The 15,132-nt window shown below is 41.3% G+C and overlaps 1 protein-coding gene across 2 annotated transcripts; it reads left to right on the top strand.

Annotated features, from left to right (window-relative positions):
• The first annotated feature begins 14 nt into the window (after nt 1-14).
• On the top strand, nt 15-14,434 carry RMI1 (RecQ mediated genome instability 1). 2 transcript variants are annotated; one of them, XM_040579036.1, is made up of 2 exons: nt 15-153; nt 2,154-14,434. In XM_040579036.1, exon 2 carries the CDS (start codon nt 2,177-2,179, stop codon nt 4,058-4,060), a length of 1,884 nt encoding a protein of 627 aa, XP_040434970.1. In that variant the 5' UTR covers nt 15-153; nt 2,154-2,176; the 3' UTR covers nt 4,061-14,434. The 2 variants fall into 2 exon arrangements, with proteins under 2 accessions (XP_040434970.1, XP_040434971.1); XM_040579037.1 differs by lacking the exon at nt 15-153 and adding an exon at nt 1,179-1,199.
• Nucleotides 14,435-15,132: the final 698 nt, after the last annotated feature.

Genomic DNA, 15,132 nt, shown 5'->3' with positions numbered 1-15,132 from the left:
AAAGCGCGCGCGACGCGCGCCTCCTATTGGCTGCTGGCGTGCGCAGGGGTTTTGGGGAGCTGCGCGCGAAGAGGGGCCGCGCCCTCTCCCCGTCCCCAGCGCGCGGCGGTGGGGGCTGGTGTGGCGCAGTTGGTGCCGCGCTTGCTCTCCCCGGTAAGTGTGGGCGGCTCAGCCGCAGGCGGCGCGGGGGAAGAGGGCTCGGTCTCTCTGAGGGGTGCGGGGTGTGACACCCCGGCCCCCCGTTCTTCGCCTCGCCTCGGGGCCCGGCGCGGGGGACAGCGCCGCGCGAGCGCGCGGTTGCACTTTACTGTGGTTCACCCTTTGTGCGGTGTCCTCTGCGTGGTGGGGCTCTGTGGGAGCTTGGAGGCAGGGGGTTCTTTCTTCGCTGCAGCTTATAGTGACGATGAACCGCAAACCTCTGTTTCTGAACTGTTACAGTACTTGCAGATTTCGTTGAGCTCCTCGGACACCCATTCTAAGGGGTTACACATGATCCATACGCAGTTAGGCAGCCTCATCAGTGTTCTGTAAGCGGTCCATGTGCAGGAGGTGAGTGCATCAGTAGCAAGTTTGCTATTGATACGTTGGCGCTCTCGAGGGGCAAGAGACCTTTGCAGAGGGACCTGGATAGACTGGAGCACTGGGCAATCATCAGCAGGATGAAATTTAACAAGCCCAAATGAGAGATTCTGCACCAGGGATGGAGTAGCACTGCACACGAGTATGAACTGGGAGAGGAGTGCTGGAGCGCAGCCCTGCAGGGAGGGATGTGGGGGTGCTGGCTGACACAGGCTCAGTGTGGGTCAGCAGCTGCCCTGGCCGGCAGGAGGGCAAACCGCGTCCTGGGGGGCATCAAACACAGCATGACCAGCCGGTCAGAAGCGGGGATTGTCCCGCTGTACTTGGCCTTGGTGCGGCCTCACCTCGAGCACAGGGTGCAGTTCTGGGCCCCACAGTTTAAGAAGGATGTTAAGGTCCTGGAATGTGTCCAGAGGAGGGCAACGGAGCCGGTGGAAGGGCTGGAAGACATGTCGTGTGAGGAGGGGCTGGGGACTCTGGGTTTGTCTGGCTTGGAGAGAAGGAGGCTGAGGGGTGACCTCATTGCTCCCCACAGCTTCCTGAGGAGGGGACGTGGAGAGGGAGGTGCTGAGCTCTTCTCCCCAGGATCCAGTGACAGGACACATGGGAATGGTTCAGAGGTATGCATTTCTTTACGGAGGTGGTTGGACACTGGAACTGGCTTCCTAGAGAGGTGGTCAATGCCTCATGCCTGTCAGTGCCTTAAAAAGAGGCATTTGGACAATAGCCTTTATTTCTTTTAACTTTTCATCAGCCCTGAAGTGGTCAGGCAGTTGGACTAGATGGTTGTTGTAGGTCCCTTCCAACTGAAATACTCTTATTTTAAATGTGCATAGCTATTTCCTAAACTAACAAGAAGCTACAGGTTATTAGCCACTGATGTTCCTGTGATAATGACTGCCAAGACCTGGTGCTATTGCAGCCAAACTGTGGGCTGGGTCTCTAGGTAACAGTGATATTTCAAGGTAGCTTTCTGTTGTCAGTTACAAAGCTTTCATCCAGTTAAAGTGGAGAAGTCAGCCCTGTGGTACAAGTGCTGAAAAATCCCAGCTTGGTTCTGTTGTAGTTAGGGTCTCTTAATAACAGTGCTGATGAAATGGGAGAATAACTTTTCAGGTCAATTTTAAAAGTAAACAGAGTGTTAACAGCAGTGCCCACAGAAATAAAACAAAAAAACAGAGGACATACATGTAACAACTGCTTTTGTTGTTTTCATTCTTTTTTTCATCCATCTGCTTTCCATCTGTAACAAAAGGATTTCAATTAGGTGTTTCTAATTAAATCAACAGAAAAGGGGATGTCACCAAGTAGGATTGCTCATATAAGTCTCCATACTTTACTGCTACTCCATGATGACACAAATGCACATACTTTTTATGCTGATTGAAACTTCAAATACTGGAAATGCATGTATTTTTAGTATCTGTAGAAGTGTTTTTAACTTAAATTGCTTCTATTTTGTCACACATAGAATAGCAGAACTTTGAATTGTGACCAGTTTTTTATAAAAAATGAGCAGACTTGTTATAACATTAGCTGTTGTCAGATGAGTAAATACGTCTTTTTTGTTCTAGGGAATTCACTCTCTTAAAAGAAGATGTCTACATCTAACATTGCAGCAAAAGTGGAAAGTTGGCTTGCATCAACATGGCATGTTAAAGTTCCTTGGACATGGTTGGAAGCATGTATTAATTGGATCCAGGAAGAAAACAGTGGTAGTAATTTAAGTCAAGCTCAGATTAACAGGCAGGTATTTGAGCAATGGCTTCTTACCGATCTAAGAGATTTGGAATATCCCATTTTGCCTGACTGTATCTTAGATGCTCCCAAAGGAGAGTTGTCAGGCTTCTACTCTATACAGATTGACTCACTGGTTGATGTTAGCCAGCCAGCATATTTGCAGTTGCAGAAGCTAAGAGGGAAAAGTACTGTAAATGAAGAAGTAACAACTAGTACTCAGGCATTTCAGAAGCCCTGGGAAGCAATGCCTACTCGACTGCTGATGCTGCAACTGACTGATGGGATACATCAAATTCAGGGCATGGAGTATCAACCAGTGCCTGTCCTCCATAGTAATCTTCCTCCTGGAACAAAAATCACTGTACAGGGTAATATTGCATATCGTCTTGGAGTCCTTCTGCTTAAACCAGAAAATGTGAAACTGTTGGGCGGTGAAGTGGATGTTCTTCTGAAGGAATATTCTCAAGAAAGAGTCCTTGCTATGTTAATTGGAGAAACTGAAAGCCCTAATTCTGTTGGGTGGGCTGGTCACAACCAAATTGTTTCAAGGCCTGTGGATGAATTAGAACAAAATACAGGCCCTTCGGATGAAGAGCTTTTAGCCAGTCTTGGTGAAAGTAATGAATTGAATTTAAACAATGAAACAGCTTTAGAAAGTGGATATTGCAGTGGAAGCAACAATTTTAGTACAGCCACAGGTTCACTGACTGTGTGCAATGGAAACGCTTTGCTGGGAGAATGTGGAAGGCCTTTGCCTAGTTCAGATGAACAAGTTTCACCTCCCACAGAATATGATGATGGCTTTTTAAATGACTTTCCTTTAGAGGATGACTTTCTTCTGGAAGAAGAGATGCAAAGAGAGCCGGAAGAAGTGCCGCCAGTGGTTGTGAACAGAAACATAGGTTTAATTACTGAGAGGCTTCCACATATATCTAGAAGCTCTTGCAATTCATCTTTAAATGGCACTTGTGAAAAAGATGATGTGAATGAAAGAAATAAGCCTGTAGACACTATAAGCAAGCAAAACACTTCTGGAAGAACAGTATTTGATGGATATAGAAATAGTATGAGTAGCTTTTCACAGCACAAGAGCTTACCTCAGACCTGCAGTTCTACAGATTTTTCTTTGGAAAAGCCTCCTGAAGAAAGGCAGAATGATACATACCTAGATGAGAGCAAATGTAAATCTCAGCCCAATTCTGACAGCAGGCGGTTAGACAATGATCTTCTGTTTTTCTCAAAAGCGTATCCACAAGCAGTTCAGCAGAACCACGATTCACAGACCTTTCCTTGTAGAGCAGCAGAGGCACATTTAGACTTAGATTCTTCACCTTTCACATATATTTCCCTTCTCCTTGCAAAAAAACCAGAAACGATTACGATTCTGAAAGTTAAGTGCTTTATTGTTACTCTCACTGGAAACCTCACAAGCAGCAATGGGTCCTGGGGCATAAAGGCAAAAATTTCTGATGGTTCAGCTTATCTCGAAGTAGATTTTGCTGATGATATTCTGACAAGTTTGATTGGCTTTTCAGTGCCTGAAATGAATAGGCTGAAAAAGGATAGAGCTTTACATATGAAGCTTAAGGATGGTTTAGAGAAATGCCAAAAACAACTGATAGATCTCTGTTGTTTGATGACCATAGAGTTTAATCCGGTTCAGTCAAAAGCGACTGTCGTAATTCTTCAGGATGCTGATGCAAGGCATCTAGAACAGTTGAAGAAACGTTTGAATAAATAACGTGTGCAAACTTGCAGACTGTATATTAGGAGCACCTAAGTCAGGTTTCCCCTGAAGAACTGCTGAAAGTTAAATTTTAAAGTTACGTGGTATGTCTTTTTCTCTTGCCAGGGAAAATGATGGAACAGTGAGAGGAGGAGATGACTTGTTGGAGTGAAACTTAGCAGTTTGTTTCTTATGGTGATCGTATTGTTTTCAAATTTTTCTGTCTTGGTTTAAAATACTCATGTATTTCCATTCTGCAAAATCCTCTGTGTCCTTGACTGGTGATCTGGAGTAGCAGAATTTGTCAGGAAACGGATAACAAACCAACTATCTCATTGTTACGCTTTTTCAAGGATGATTACTTGCCTGTTTTTTAAAAGGTAGCTGTAGGAGACTGTCAGTCTTTACTTGGAGGAGTGGTTAAGTACATTTAAACAAAGAATTACTGTTTAAATGCGGTCACCTCTGACTGTGCCAACCTGAAAATTTCAATACATATTCAGTGTTCAAGAATGTGAAGTCTGGAGAAATGAAAGGTTTTCTTCCAAATGTTGAGGGGTGTGTGTGGGGAAAACAACCCTATATATAAGTGAGATAAAAAGCTGAATATTTAAAAAAAAAATTAAAAAAGTCGAATAATTTGAAATCTCCTATTAACAGAAAAGAATGATTATAACATGGAGAATCTTTTTTGTCGTGTTAATGTTAACTGTTGTTAATAGTTTTGAACCCACAGGCAACCTTATTCATTAACTCTCAGAATTACTGTCTAACTTTTCCACAAAGTAGTCTAAATACTTGTGCTACAAAGCTGTTGTATGTGTGTATTTAATGGTGGTCTTGATTGATTTTTTTTAAAAAACATTTCTGCTTTAGAATGTATAAAAGTAAATAATTAAAAATTTCATTTAAGCTGTGGTGGAAGCTTTTTAGTCACTTTAAAACACAAATGTACACCTTGTTGAGTATATGAACTATTGGAAGTGGTTTGATTAGATTTTGTTCTTCCTTCTTCCCATCGTTCTCTTTTCTCTTGTGGTTTTTTTTTTTCTTTTCTTTTCTTTTTTTTTTTTTGAAATGAGAAGGATGCGAATACTGCCAGCATTAGGGAACCAACAACAGGAGAAGTCTGCGCATTGTTGGCAGTGTTTATGAAAAATCTGGAATTGGTAGGCAAGAAAGGGATTTTTTTCAGTTGGGCTGTCAGTATCTTTTTTTAGAGCCTTTTCTTTCTCTGGACAATGTCTGTTAGACCATTGGGAATTGCTGTGAGAGACTGTCAGTATTGCCCTACTGCCCTGCCCTCAGCTGAGAAGCATCCTTTGAGACTCCAGGTGACCTAAGGAAAACTAGAGGTAAAATTTACAAAGGTAAAAGTGGAGGAGGGGGGTTCTTGAGGTTTTTTTCAGGCTCAAGGTATAAGCTTTTTAGCCTTACATTTTTTACGGTTTAGAAATGCATAAATTCCTGTGTCCCTTTTCCTTCCTCTCCTTCCATTTCCCTCCCCACTCCAAAGTTAACCTGAGCAAACCATAACCCCGTGAGTCATCTTTGGGCATATTTTCCAAGTCTGTTGGGAATTATGCATCATTTAGAACTCTTTTTAACAGCAAAAGCTTTTTCCTCTGTGGAACCTATATTACTGCATCTTTACTTACAGATTCAGAAAGCATTGCTTGGTAGTAGGAAATGGACCAAGCTTCATCTCATGTAATCCCTGTAAAAGGTAATACATCTGATTAAACCTTTAGTGCAGGTTTATGGAAATATTTCTTTTATGATGGGTTATGGAAACTTCCTTTGAAGTTTTGGCCTTATCATGTAAAAGGATAGGAGTCCTTAAATTTGGGCTAAATAAATAATCCAGAGATTTTATTCTGCTTGTGCAAAGCAAGAGGAATGCCCTTCAAAGCACAGAATCAAATTAAGCGTTGTCTTTGTTTCAGCAGATGCAGTCTTATCTGCCCCAATTTTTCTGCATTTGTGTTGATGTTTAGTGATTTCTGCTAAAATAAGTTCATGTGTCTTCTGTTTCCTATGTCGTCTGCCCCTGACCTTACATGCAGTGTTGTTTGTCTGACTTTTCCTTCACCCCTTCCCCCTGTTCTTGTTTTCATTTTCAGGATGTTCTTCCTGGAATGCTGTTCTTGTGCCTGTTCTCCAGTGCAGGCAAGAAGGTAAATCTCCGTACTGCTAGCTGTTTACAGCTTGACTGCCCTGCAGATACTTCAGTGCAATTTTCTGGTGTACAATAATTCTGGATCTGTGTTTAAGCTTTTGGAATTACTGAAAAGTACTGTATAGTTTTTCAGACAGGAAATGGAATGAAATGAAGTGATTTTGCGAAAGCATGCTTAGGTAACAGCGGTATGTCAAACAGAAAATGGCATATGTGGCTGTGTGTACCAGTCATTGGCTCATGCCTTACCCATTTTGTTGTCTCTCAGAACCGACTTCTTTATTAAGTCTTAATGCTTTTTTGCTGTGTGTGTGTGTGTATTGCCTTAGTGTGCCAAGCAGTGGTGCATGTCACAGTCCTTCAGGTGATCAGAGAGTTCTGACAGGCAGACTTCAGAGAACAGGCTGCAACCCCAACTGAGCATGGTAACAATTTGGAGCGAAAGTATGACCACTCTCTTCAGCTGGGGGAGTGCAACAGAGTTCTGTATGAGCTGTTGAAGGCAATTGTGATGGCAGCTGCTCTTGAGTGTACATGTAGCCTTCTAGCAGAAGCAGTTTCTGCCTTTTCTGTTGTTTCTTCTCCATATTTTACAAACTCACTTTTTCTTGCTAACACTGTTTTAGCTGCTAAGTAGACTTGCGCATCTGCAGGGTACCTGGCTGTGTACAGTTTCAGAAGCTGTATTCTTCAAGAATGTTTTCATATTAATGGGAAGAATAAACTGCACTTTTTCATTGCTGATCACAGTGGAAACTTACAGCTAATTCAGTTTTAATGTACAAAACCTACCATGTTATCATATTAATGATGAAAGTTTGTTCTTCCTGCCTTTTTTACAGTTATTAAAGAAAATGGAAACCATAAATTGGCTACAGTGCCAGGTAGCTGCATCAGAATATCCCATTTAACAGATCTGTCACTAAGGCAAGGTAGTAGAAAAAAGAAAGTTCTTGGAAACTTTGCTTCACTCTACTTCCTTTAAAGGTATTCAGTCTGAAACTGTAGGACAAGGCAGTGGCTAGACCAAAGAATGTGGCAGGTTTCAAAATAAACTATGCTGGCAAGAACAGTTTGAGGACTAGCCTAATCTGATTGGATACTAGTTTGGCCACGATGCATGTCATTGTAACCCGTCGACTTCCTCCTTGTTGAATGAATAGTGTCCTAAGGAAGCAATAGTTGAGATAATGTCATTGTCAAGTCTCAGTTGGGAATATTAAGGGATTTCTTAAGGGGTGCATGCTTTACTGCCCCAGCACTATGACTTCACACTAAAAGAATTGGGTATTTCTGGTCATGTCAGTAGGAGAAATTTTCACAGTAGCAGAGTATGGAACACGATTGGATAGAACAGGAAACATAACATTTGGTTATAAATACAAAGCCCTATTTCTTAATGTGCTGCTGTAATAATGTCAAGCATTTATTTTTAAAAAGGCAGTAATTTTAAGCTCTTTGTTTAGGGAAGGAAAAGTGATTTATAGTACAGTGCATCTGAGTTGTCTGGTGGCAAGGAAACTTAAATGTGTTTACCTGGGAGGAAAGGCCAAAAAATAGTACCACTCATTTCAGATCCAATTCTCTGCATTATGGTTCTAGAAGGAACAGAATGCCAACCATAATGACAGCAAATGAGAGGTTAAGGGCAGCATGACATTGCAACTCCTCTTTTAATTCAACAGAAGAGGTAGATGTTTCCTACAAATCTGCTTCTCACCTAAATGTGTATGTAGCATACTTTTGTATTGGTGTGTCACTTTTGAATCTTGTTTTGCTTAAGGATTTTTTTTCCCCCTATTTACACTGAACTTTCTAACATGGCAAAATTGCAGTGTGTTGCTGTCAGAATTTGTTCTGGTTTTGATTCTTAGCCTCTTAAAGCCAAACAAACCTGGTTCTTGTTCTCACCAGGGAGTGGCATGTGCTCCAGCTCCCTCTCTGCCTTGGCAGATGGCAGCTGGTCACCTGCTTTGTTGTCATAGAGTCATAGCATCATATAGGTTGGACAAGACCTTTGTGAGTGGCTTTCTGGTGCTTGGAAGTCTAAATAGGACAGGATACTCCATATGCAGCCTCACAAGTGCCAAAAGCAGAAGGTGGCTTGCTTTCTTGGACCTGCTTACCACTCTGATAGAGCCTGTTACGTGGCTGGTCATTGCTGCTGCAAGGTCATGCTGCTGACTGATGCTCAACCTGTCTGCTGGGGCATGCAGGTCTTTGTAACGCTTTCTAAATAGTTGGCTTCCAACTCATACTGTTGCATGGGGTTACTTCTGCTAAGATGAAGGACTTTGCATTTGCCTTGGTTGAACTTGATGAGATTTATATCAGTCCATGTGTCCAGCCTATGCAGTACTTGTTCTTTATCACTGACTGCTTGCTATCCTTTTCTTACCCCCTGCCCTTCCTTTCCATGGCTGGTAGCTTCTCCCCTGCTTGCCCCTAATCTTTTTAACCAGAAGCCTCTTCCTAGAGGGAGTCAGGTTTGGCCAACATGACTTGCTATTGATAGACCTGTGCCGGCTGTCCCATCACCACCTCCTTCCTGGGGCTGGGTATGCATTCAGGGAGGATCTGCTCTGACCTCAGGGACTGAGGTCAGGCTGCCTCTGTTGGTAGTTCCCTGGATCCTCCTCCCTGAAGATGTGTGTGACACTTGCCTTTTTCCAGTCGTCAAAAACCTGATGGCTGGGACCTTTGCTGTATCGTAGAGTGGCCTTGTGGTGATGTGAGCTGGTGCCCTCAGCAGCACCCTCTTTGGTCCCACGGAGAGCTGTATGTGTCTGCAGGGTAAGGTACTCGACCTTCACCAGGAGGTGCTGGTACATAGGTTCTCAGTCAGACACTTAGACTCTCTAAAGTATGATATTAAAATGCTATTTGGTAGAGCTTTTGGATAAAGGCAAGGCCCCGCACATGACATCACCTCTGGTGGCTGGCAGGAGCTGCCTGCTGGCTGCTCTGGCACCTTGCGCTGCCTGAGCTAGTTCTGCAGCTGGTGTGCTGTGGCCCAGGGACCTGCACTGCTCCATGCAGCCTGGGGGCCATGCCAGTGTGCCTGCCCAGGCTGAGTGCGCTGTGGGTCACTGACCCCTGTGTGTAAGGTCTTCTGGTCAGGATTGCTGCACTCCCTGTCCTGTCATCCCCTGCGGTGGGTTGTACTACCTTTCTGCAGATAACTGTTAGGCTCCAGAAAAAGGGAGGCCAGGCAGCAAATCTTCACCAGTGAAAATCAAGGCCAAAGAAAGCACAGAGTACTTCAGCCTTTCTCATGTCCTTTGTCAGTTGGTCCTCTCTCTTACTGAACAGTGAGCCCCATTTTCCTCAGTCTTCCACTGCTCCTGACCCTTTACAGAAGCCCTGTTTGTCACCCTTCTCATCCCAGTATGCTTCACCAGTGTCCCTGTAGGCTTCCTGGCATTCCCTCCACGTACTTGTTTTTTACAGCTGAGCTCAGTCAGGGCTTGCTTGCCCATCTGTTCCGGTGTGCCATGCCGCACCAGCTTGGTTTGCTACACTGTCCAGTGTTTGTGTGCTTCAGGGAGGGCCTTTCTGCCTATCTGGGCAGTCTCCTGTTGGATCCAAGTGGACCCCTAAATAAGCTGCAGTCAGATCTTCTGAAGCTGAGGGGTACTACTTGCACACTTCTCTGAGTATTTAAAACAGCGCAATGTCAACATTACTGCAGCCAGGACTGCGCTTAACCTTTCATGTTTGCAAGTGGCCTGTCCCCACAGAGCTTTTCCTGTCACCTGCTCATGGATCACCTGCTGCTTCTGGTATCTGTATTGCCTGTGTAAGCTGTGAGTTTCTTAGGAGAAGGACTGTATCATAGATTTAATTGTAATACAAGTCACAGTTAATTCTGGTTTTAATAGTTCAATACCTTTTATTAGATTGGCAGTGCAGATGGTGAAAGAACGTAACTTGTAGGACAGGACAGCACTACTTAAAAAGCAACAGCAGTATACAGCACTGTTTTGTGGCAGATGAATTTAAAAAAAATGATCTAACTTTTACACTATTTCCAAGGACAAAACTGTCATTGATTTTAACAAAGTTCCATTAATATGAAAAAGGGCAAAATGGAGGTGTCCCAAATACCATCTGTATTGGTAATAAGGCATGAATAGAGAGGTGAACAGCACTGGATGAACTGAGAGGCGTTTGTAGGAGTTATGTATTAGAGGCTTTTCAGGACAAGGATACTTCCCCATTTCCTGAGGGAGCTCTCACAAAGTCATTGCAGCAAAGGTAAAGAAATTTGCCTCAATTCCATGGCTACTCCAGAGAGCAGTAGAAATTTCAATCCAAGTGACTGAAAGCATATTTTCAGTTCTGTTAAACACCTTATCTGTAGGTGGAGGTGGGAGCTAGGAGTTGTTCAGTACTTAATGCTTCTTATTAGCTAAATGAGCAGCTCCCTGCCCAGTGATTTAGCCTTTTTAGAAGCTCTTAAATCCTTGCACAGGCTACATGGAGAGCCTTTGCAGTTAACTTGGCTGGTATAGACCACCTTGACACGTTAAGCAAGTTCTTTGTGTTTGCATCCTTGGTAGTTCTGAATTTTGGCCTTCGATGAGACAGCCTTTGCTATGGTGGTCATGGGGAAAAAGCAGATTATTGTTTCTGCATAAAGGGTCAAGGGCTTTTTTTAATGATGTTTGTAGTTTCAGGAGAAATATGAAGCAAAGGTAGCATTAACTGAAGTAGATGATGGTCTAATCTCACTTGTAAAGTACTGGCAGAATTGCAGCCTTCACAAAGCATTCTTTTGAATGAAAAAAAAAAACCAAACATCTTAAAATGCCAAGGTGAAAATACGCATATGTTCAAAGAATCTGGTGGAATAGAGTGTGATTTACGACAACTGAGAGGAAATTTTTTATTCCACTAACAGCATTTGGAAAATAAATGTAATTACAAGCTAAATATTCATAACTGACTTTTCTACATTTAGGACAATTTCTTTTAATATTTACAATTACAATACAGTCATCATTTAACCGATGCATACTATATATAAAATATGGGCAAGCGTATTGTTATTAAACAACAAAGCTAGCATTTATTGTAAAAAAAACCAGACTTACCAACCCTAGTGCTCCTGGCTACCTAAGCACATGCTTAGGTAATTTACCCCCTGGTACCAGCAATTACTGTAATTGCCCTCATATAGTTTCTCCAAACTAGAAAATGCCATGAAATAGAAAGTGTTAAAAAGGATCTACTTGTCATTGAAAGCATTAAAAGAATTCAGCAGATACATGTTTGTCAAAACATGTGTATGCCTGGAACCTTATACTTACACATCAGTTACTCAAATGCACATATTGATGAAAAATAGCCTTGAGCTGCCAAGACTATGCTGCCAAGCATATGTGCAGCAAAGGCCATGAGAAAACTATGTGAATTTGTTATACCACTTTAAAATGTATGTTAAGGTATGCAAGAACACTGAAATAAGTTTTACTTACTGTTTCACAAGTGGTCAGGTACAAAGCTGACCAGCATCAGCTGTTAAATACTGTGTGGTCACATTTGACAGTGCAGGCAAAGCCAAAATAGGAGAAAAGCAGATATCTTATCTATGGGGTCTGTTGCTGCTTGTGAAAGGACATGAGGTTGATGCTACATGATGCTACATAATGTTTTTAAAAAACTACATTATCTTATGACCTTCTTGTTTTTTAATACTAGTGTTGCAGAATATTGGTTATAAAATTTAAAATGTAAAATAACAGAGAAAAGTGTGAAATAATCCTCTATCTGCAGCAAAATGCTGTATCTACTGTCTCTAGGTAGGTGAGTAATCATGAGACACACACAAAAAAACCCCTCTGGTTTTCTTCTCTCAGGTAACCCAGTGAGGTGACTGTTCTTTTCCCAGTTGCATTTAAAACTCCTGTTTCGTGATCATTCTTCCATTTCTGCTATTTCAGGAACAGAACTGGGAATTAGTTCCGTCTTCTGATAACTTCGTAGTGGCCTTTGTAATAACCAGTAAATTAGGCCCTGGGTACATGTGCAAAAATTAAAAAAAATAATTGTGAATACTCAGCTAAGTACTATTTATCCATATATAAGTAGAGTTAATCTGTTTACATAGACAGAAGCAAACGCACAAAATGCAGCATGGCTATTGCCATCACAGAATGTGATATCCTTCAGCAGTGTACTATGTATTGATGGAGCTCCAACAAAACTGCTGTCCTATAAATAGGAATTAAATATTGCAGCCTCTGTTGCTGCTGCTTTGTAGAGGGAAGCTTTCTTTAAAAATGCTTTTTTCAGCTGCAGATACTTGAAAATGTGTGATAAGGAAAAAATTAATGTTTTGATAATTTTAACAAACTGATTTAAATGTGCAGTTCAGTATTATTTATGAAGACTCATTATTTTGTGAAATGAATAGTTATGAATCTAGAAATCCAGTATTATGTCTTCAGTGTAATTTGCCACTTTAGATCTTCTTGAGAAACACATTCAGTTTGTTCATATTTTATTATACCAAGGTTTCAAATGTTCAAGAAAGATGTTCTGTGATAGAAGTCAGCAAACCGAATTTTTATCGTGACAGAGGCATGTTCTAATATTTTGTCAGCTTAGGTTTTGTGTTGGTCTGATATTGGGAAATAGTTTGCATTTCTGACTTCATTGTGGGAGTGTAAGGTTATAAAAGGAGGAGAATTTGTTAGTGGAAAAGGAAGGGGTGGCTGATGAGAAAGTCTGGTATCTTGAAGTGTAATATAGCAAGATGTTTGCTTATTTAAGTAGAGAAAAAAACAACTAAATCAAATAACATTAAAAAAGCAAGCATAATTTGCTGGGTTTAATCTAATTTGGTTTCTGTAGAAAAATATATTTAAAATAAGGTTGCTGTTCTAAGCCAGAAAGCAATGTTCCTTACACAGTCGTTGTATTTGATGTAGTGATGTACACAGAGTAATCAGTACCAAAATTTTTATTGGACCCTTTCATAGTAGGATGCATCTACAAGAAGTACGTAGTATCTCCCATAGTACTTACAATCTTTGTGTGTCAAACCTGAAGGCTGCTGTGGTTTTTTTTTTATAGAACGGTCATATCCTGCTTATTGTTGGAAGCAAAAACTTGCATGTTTGTTCTATGGAAGAAGCCTGCAAACAAACCATTCAGGTGTCTGGGGTAACCTGATGCCTTTCAGGCCCCGAAAATGAATTTGCGTGGGTTTTATGGGGGACAGGTTCAGTGCAACTACATTACTTGTGATACAACTGACAGTCTGGCAATTGTTGGATGCTGTGTTATTGGTGTAAGGATGCTTAAACGGGTATAATTTGTACCAGTTTGCAGACTCTGTGTAATAACACCAGCTAATAAAATAGTGTCTATATTGCACCATAAGATGGTGTTTGGCTGACTGAAAAGAATTAAGGACCTGATAATTTTGTATGGTAGTTCTGCATTTGCTTTAGATCTGTATGAACCAGCTTAGCCATGAAAAGAAGGTATTAAGACCTTTCCTGCCCTCATTTTCATGCTTGCATGCCATCTTATCTGTGCTGGCTTAAAAACTATCAAAAACATTGCCATAACCCATTGCTGCTGGGTTAAAAATTCTCTTTCGTTGCTGAGTTGGATTTTAGCTTGAATCATTTCCCTAAGGTATAAAGGAGGAAACAGTGCAGGGTGGAAAGAAGCAGGGGGAGGTTCATGGGGAGCTGCATATGCTGATTTAATGCAGACCCCAGCCACAGCCACAGTTCTGCTGGCGCATAGCAACAGGCGTCCTTTGGAACCAGCAGAGGAAACCAGGACGAAAATATAGGAAGAGGCCAAAAAGAACAGAGGGAAAGGAAGCTAAGAAGTTGAGCTCTGAATATCACAATGAGGAAAAAGCTTACTGTACCCTCTGTTTTCTTCCATGAATTAAACAATAGTTTTGTTAGGAGCAGTAGAGAGTAATAAACAAAGGAGGAGGGGAGAAAGAGAAATTCAAAGCTGAAAAAAAGTGAAAAAAAGAGTAAGTGATTGCAGAAATCCCAATTCAACTATTCAACTGCAGGAGAAGTTAAAAATGAAAACCGTACTTATTTATACTGATTAAAGATACCAGTGAAGACATTCAAAGAAATTGCTTAATTTGAGGGGCTTTAGTATCTACACTTTGTTTTCTGTTGGTATTTTCCTAGTCAAAAGAGAAAGCAATCTTTATTTTATAAAAAATAAAATAATTATTTTCTTACGAGTATTCCATTCAGCTTTTATTTCTTATGTCTGGAAGTGTTAAAAAATAAACTGTACTTCTGTGAATGAGTGCACAAATAATATCTGAATTACACTAATGTCTTCATCTCTCTGAGAGGTAGTAACATTACCATATTCTTTAAGCAGTCTTGAATGATGGTGGTAACTTAATTTTTCATGGCAGAATTTGGGAGGGTGTGCAATGCACGTATTAGTCAAGCAAAAGGAACTGCAGGTTTAGGGTTTTTTTTTCCCCCAAGGAAAAAAAAAAGTAGCATGTCAGTGTATTTTGAACCCAATGGAGTGGGTACAGGGCCAACTGCAGCAGTTTGCCCATCTCTCCATTGGTTAGGAGCATAGCTTTCTTCTAGGTACTAATATCCCTACTCCTGTAAGTTGCATAAATAAAGAACAAACTGATTCTGTTTGGTAGGCTCCTTAAAGTCATTAGGAGACAGACAAGAGCACTGTATCAGCTACTAAGAAGAAAAATAATTGTACCCCAACTGAAACCACAACAGTTTTGCAGAATTATTTGCAACTATGAAGGGCAGGGGAGGAAGGATGCTCGATGCTGAATTTTCCCCTGATGCTTCTTAAACAATGCATTTATTTGGTCTTTATTTCTCTAAGAATCTTCTCCAGCTGTGCAGTTATAATTCAGCAGTATCATGTA

Source organism: Falco naumanni, chromosome Z (genome assembly GCF_017639655.2).
Source record: "Falco naumanni isolate bFalNau1 chromosome Z, bFalNau1.pat, whole genome shotgun sequence".
NCBI classification, from domain to species: Eukaryota; Metazoa; Chordata; class Aves; order Falconiformes; family Falconidae; genus Falco; species Falco naumanni.
The sequence above is the reverse complement of the archived record's forward strand: the minus strand, read 5'-3'. Positions and strand labels throughout refer to the sequence as shown.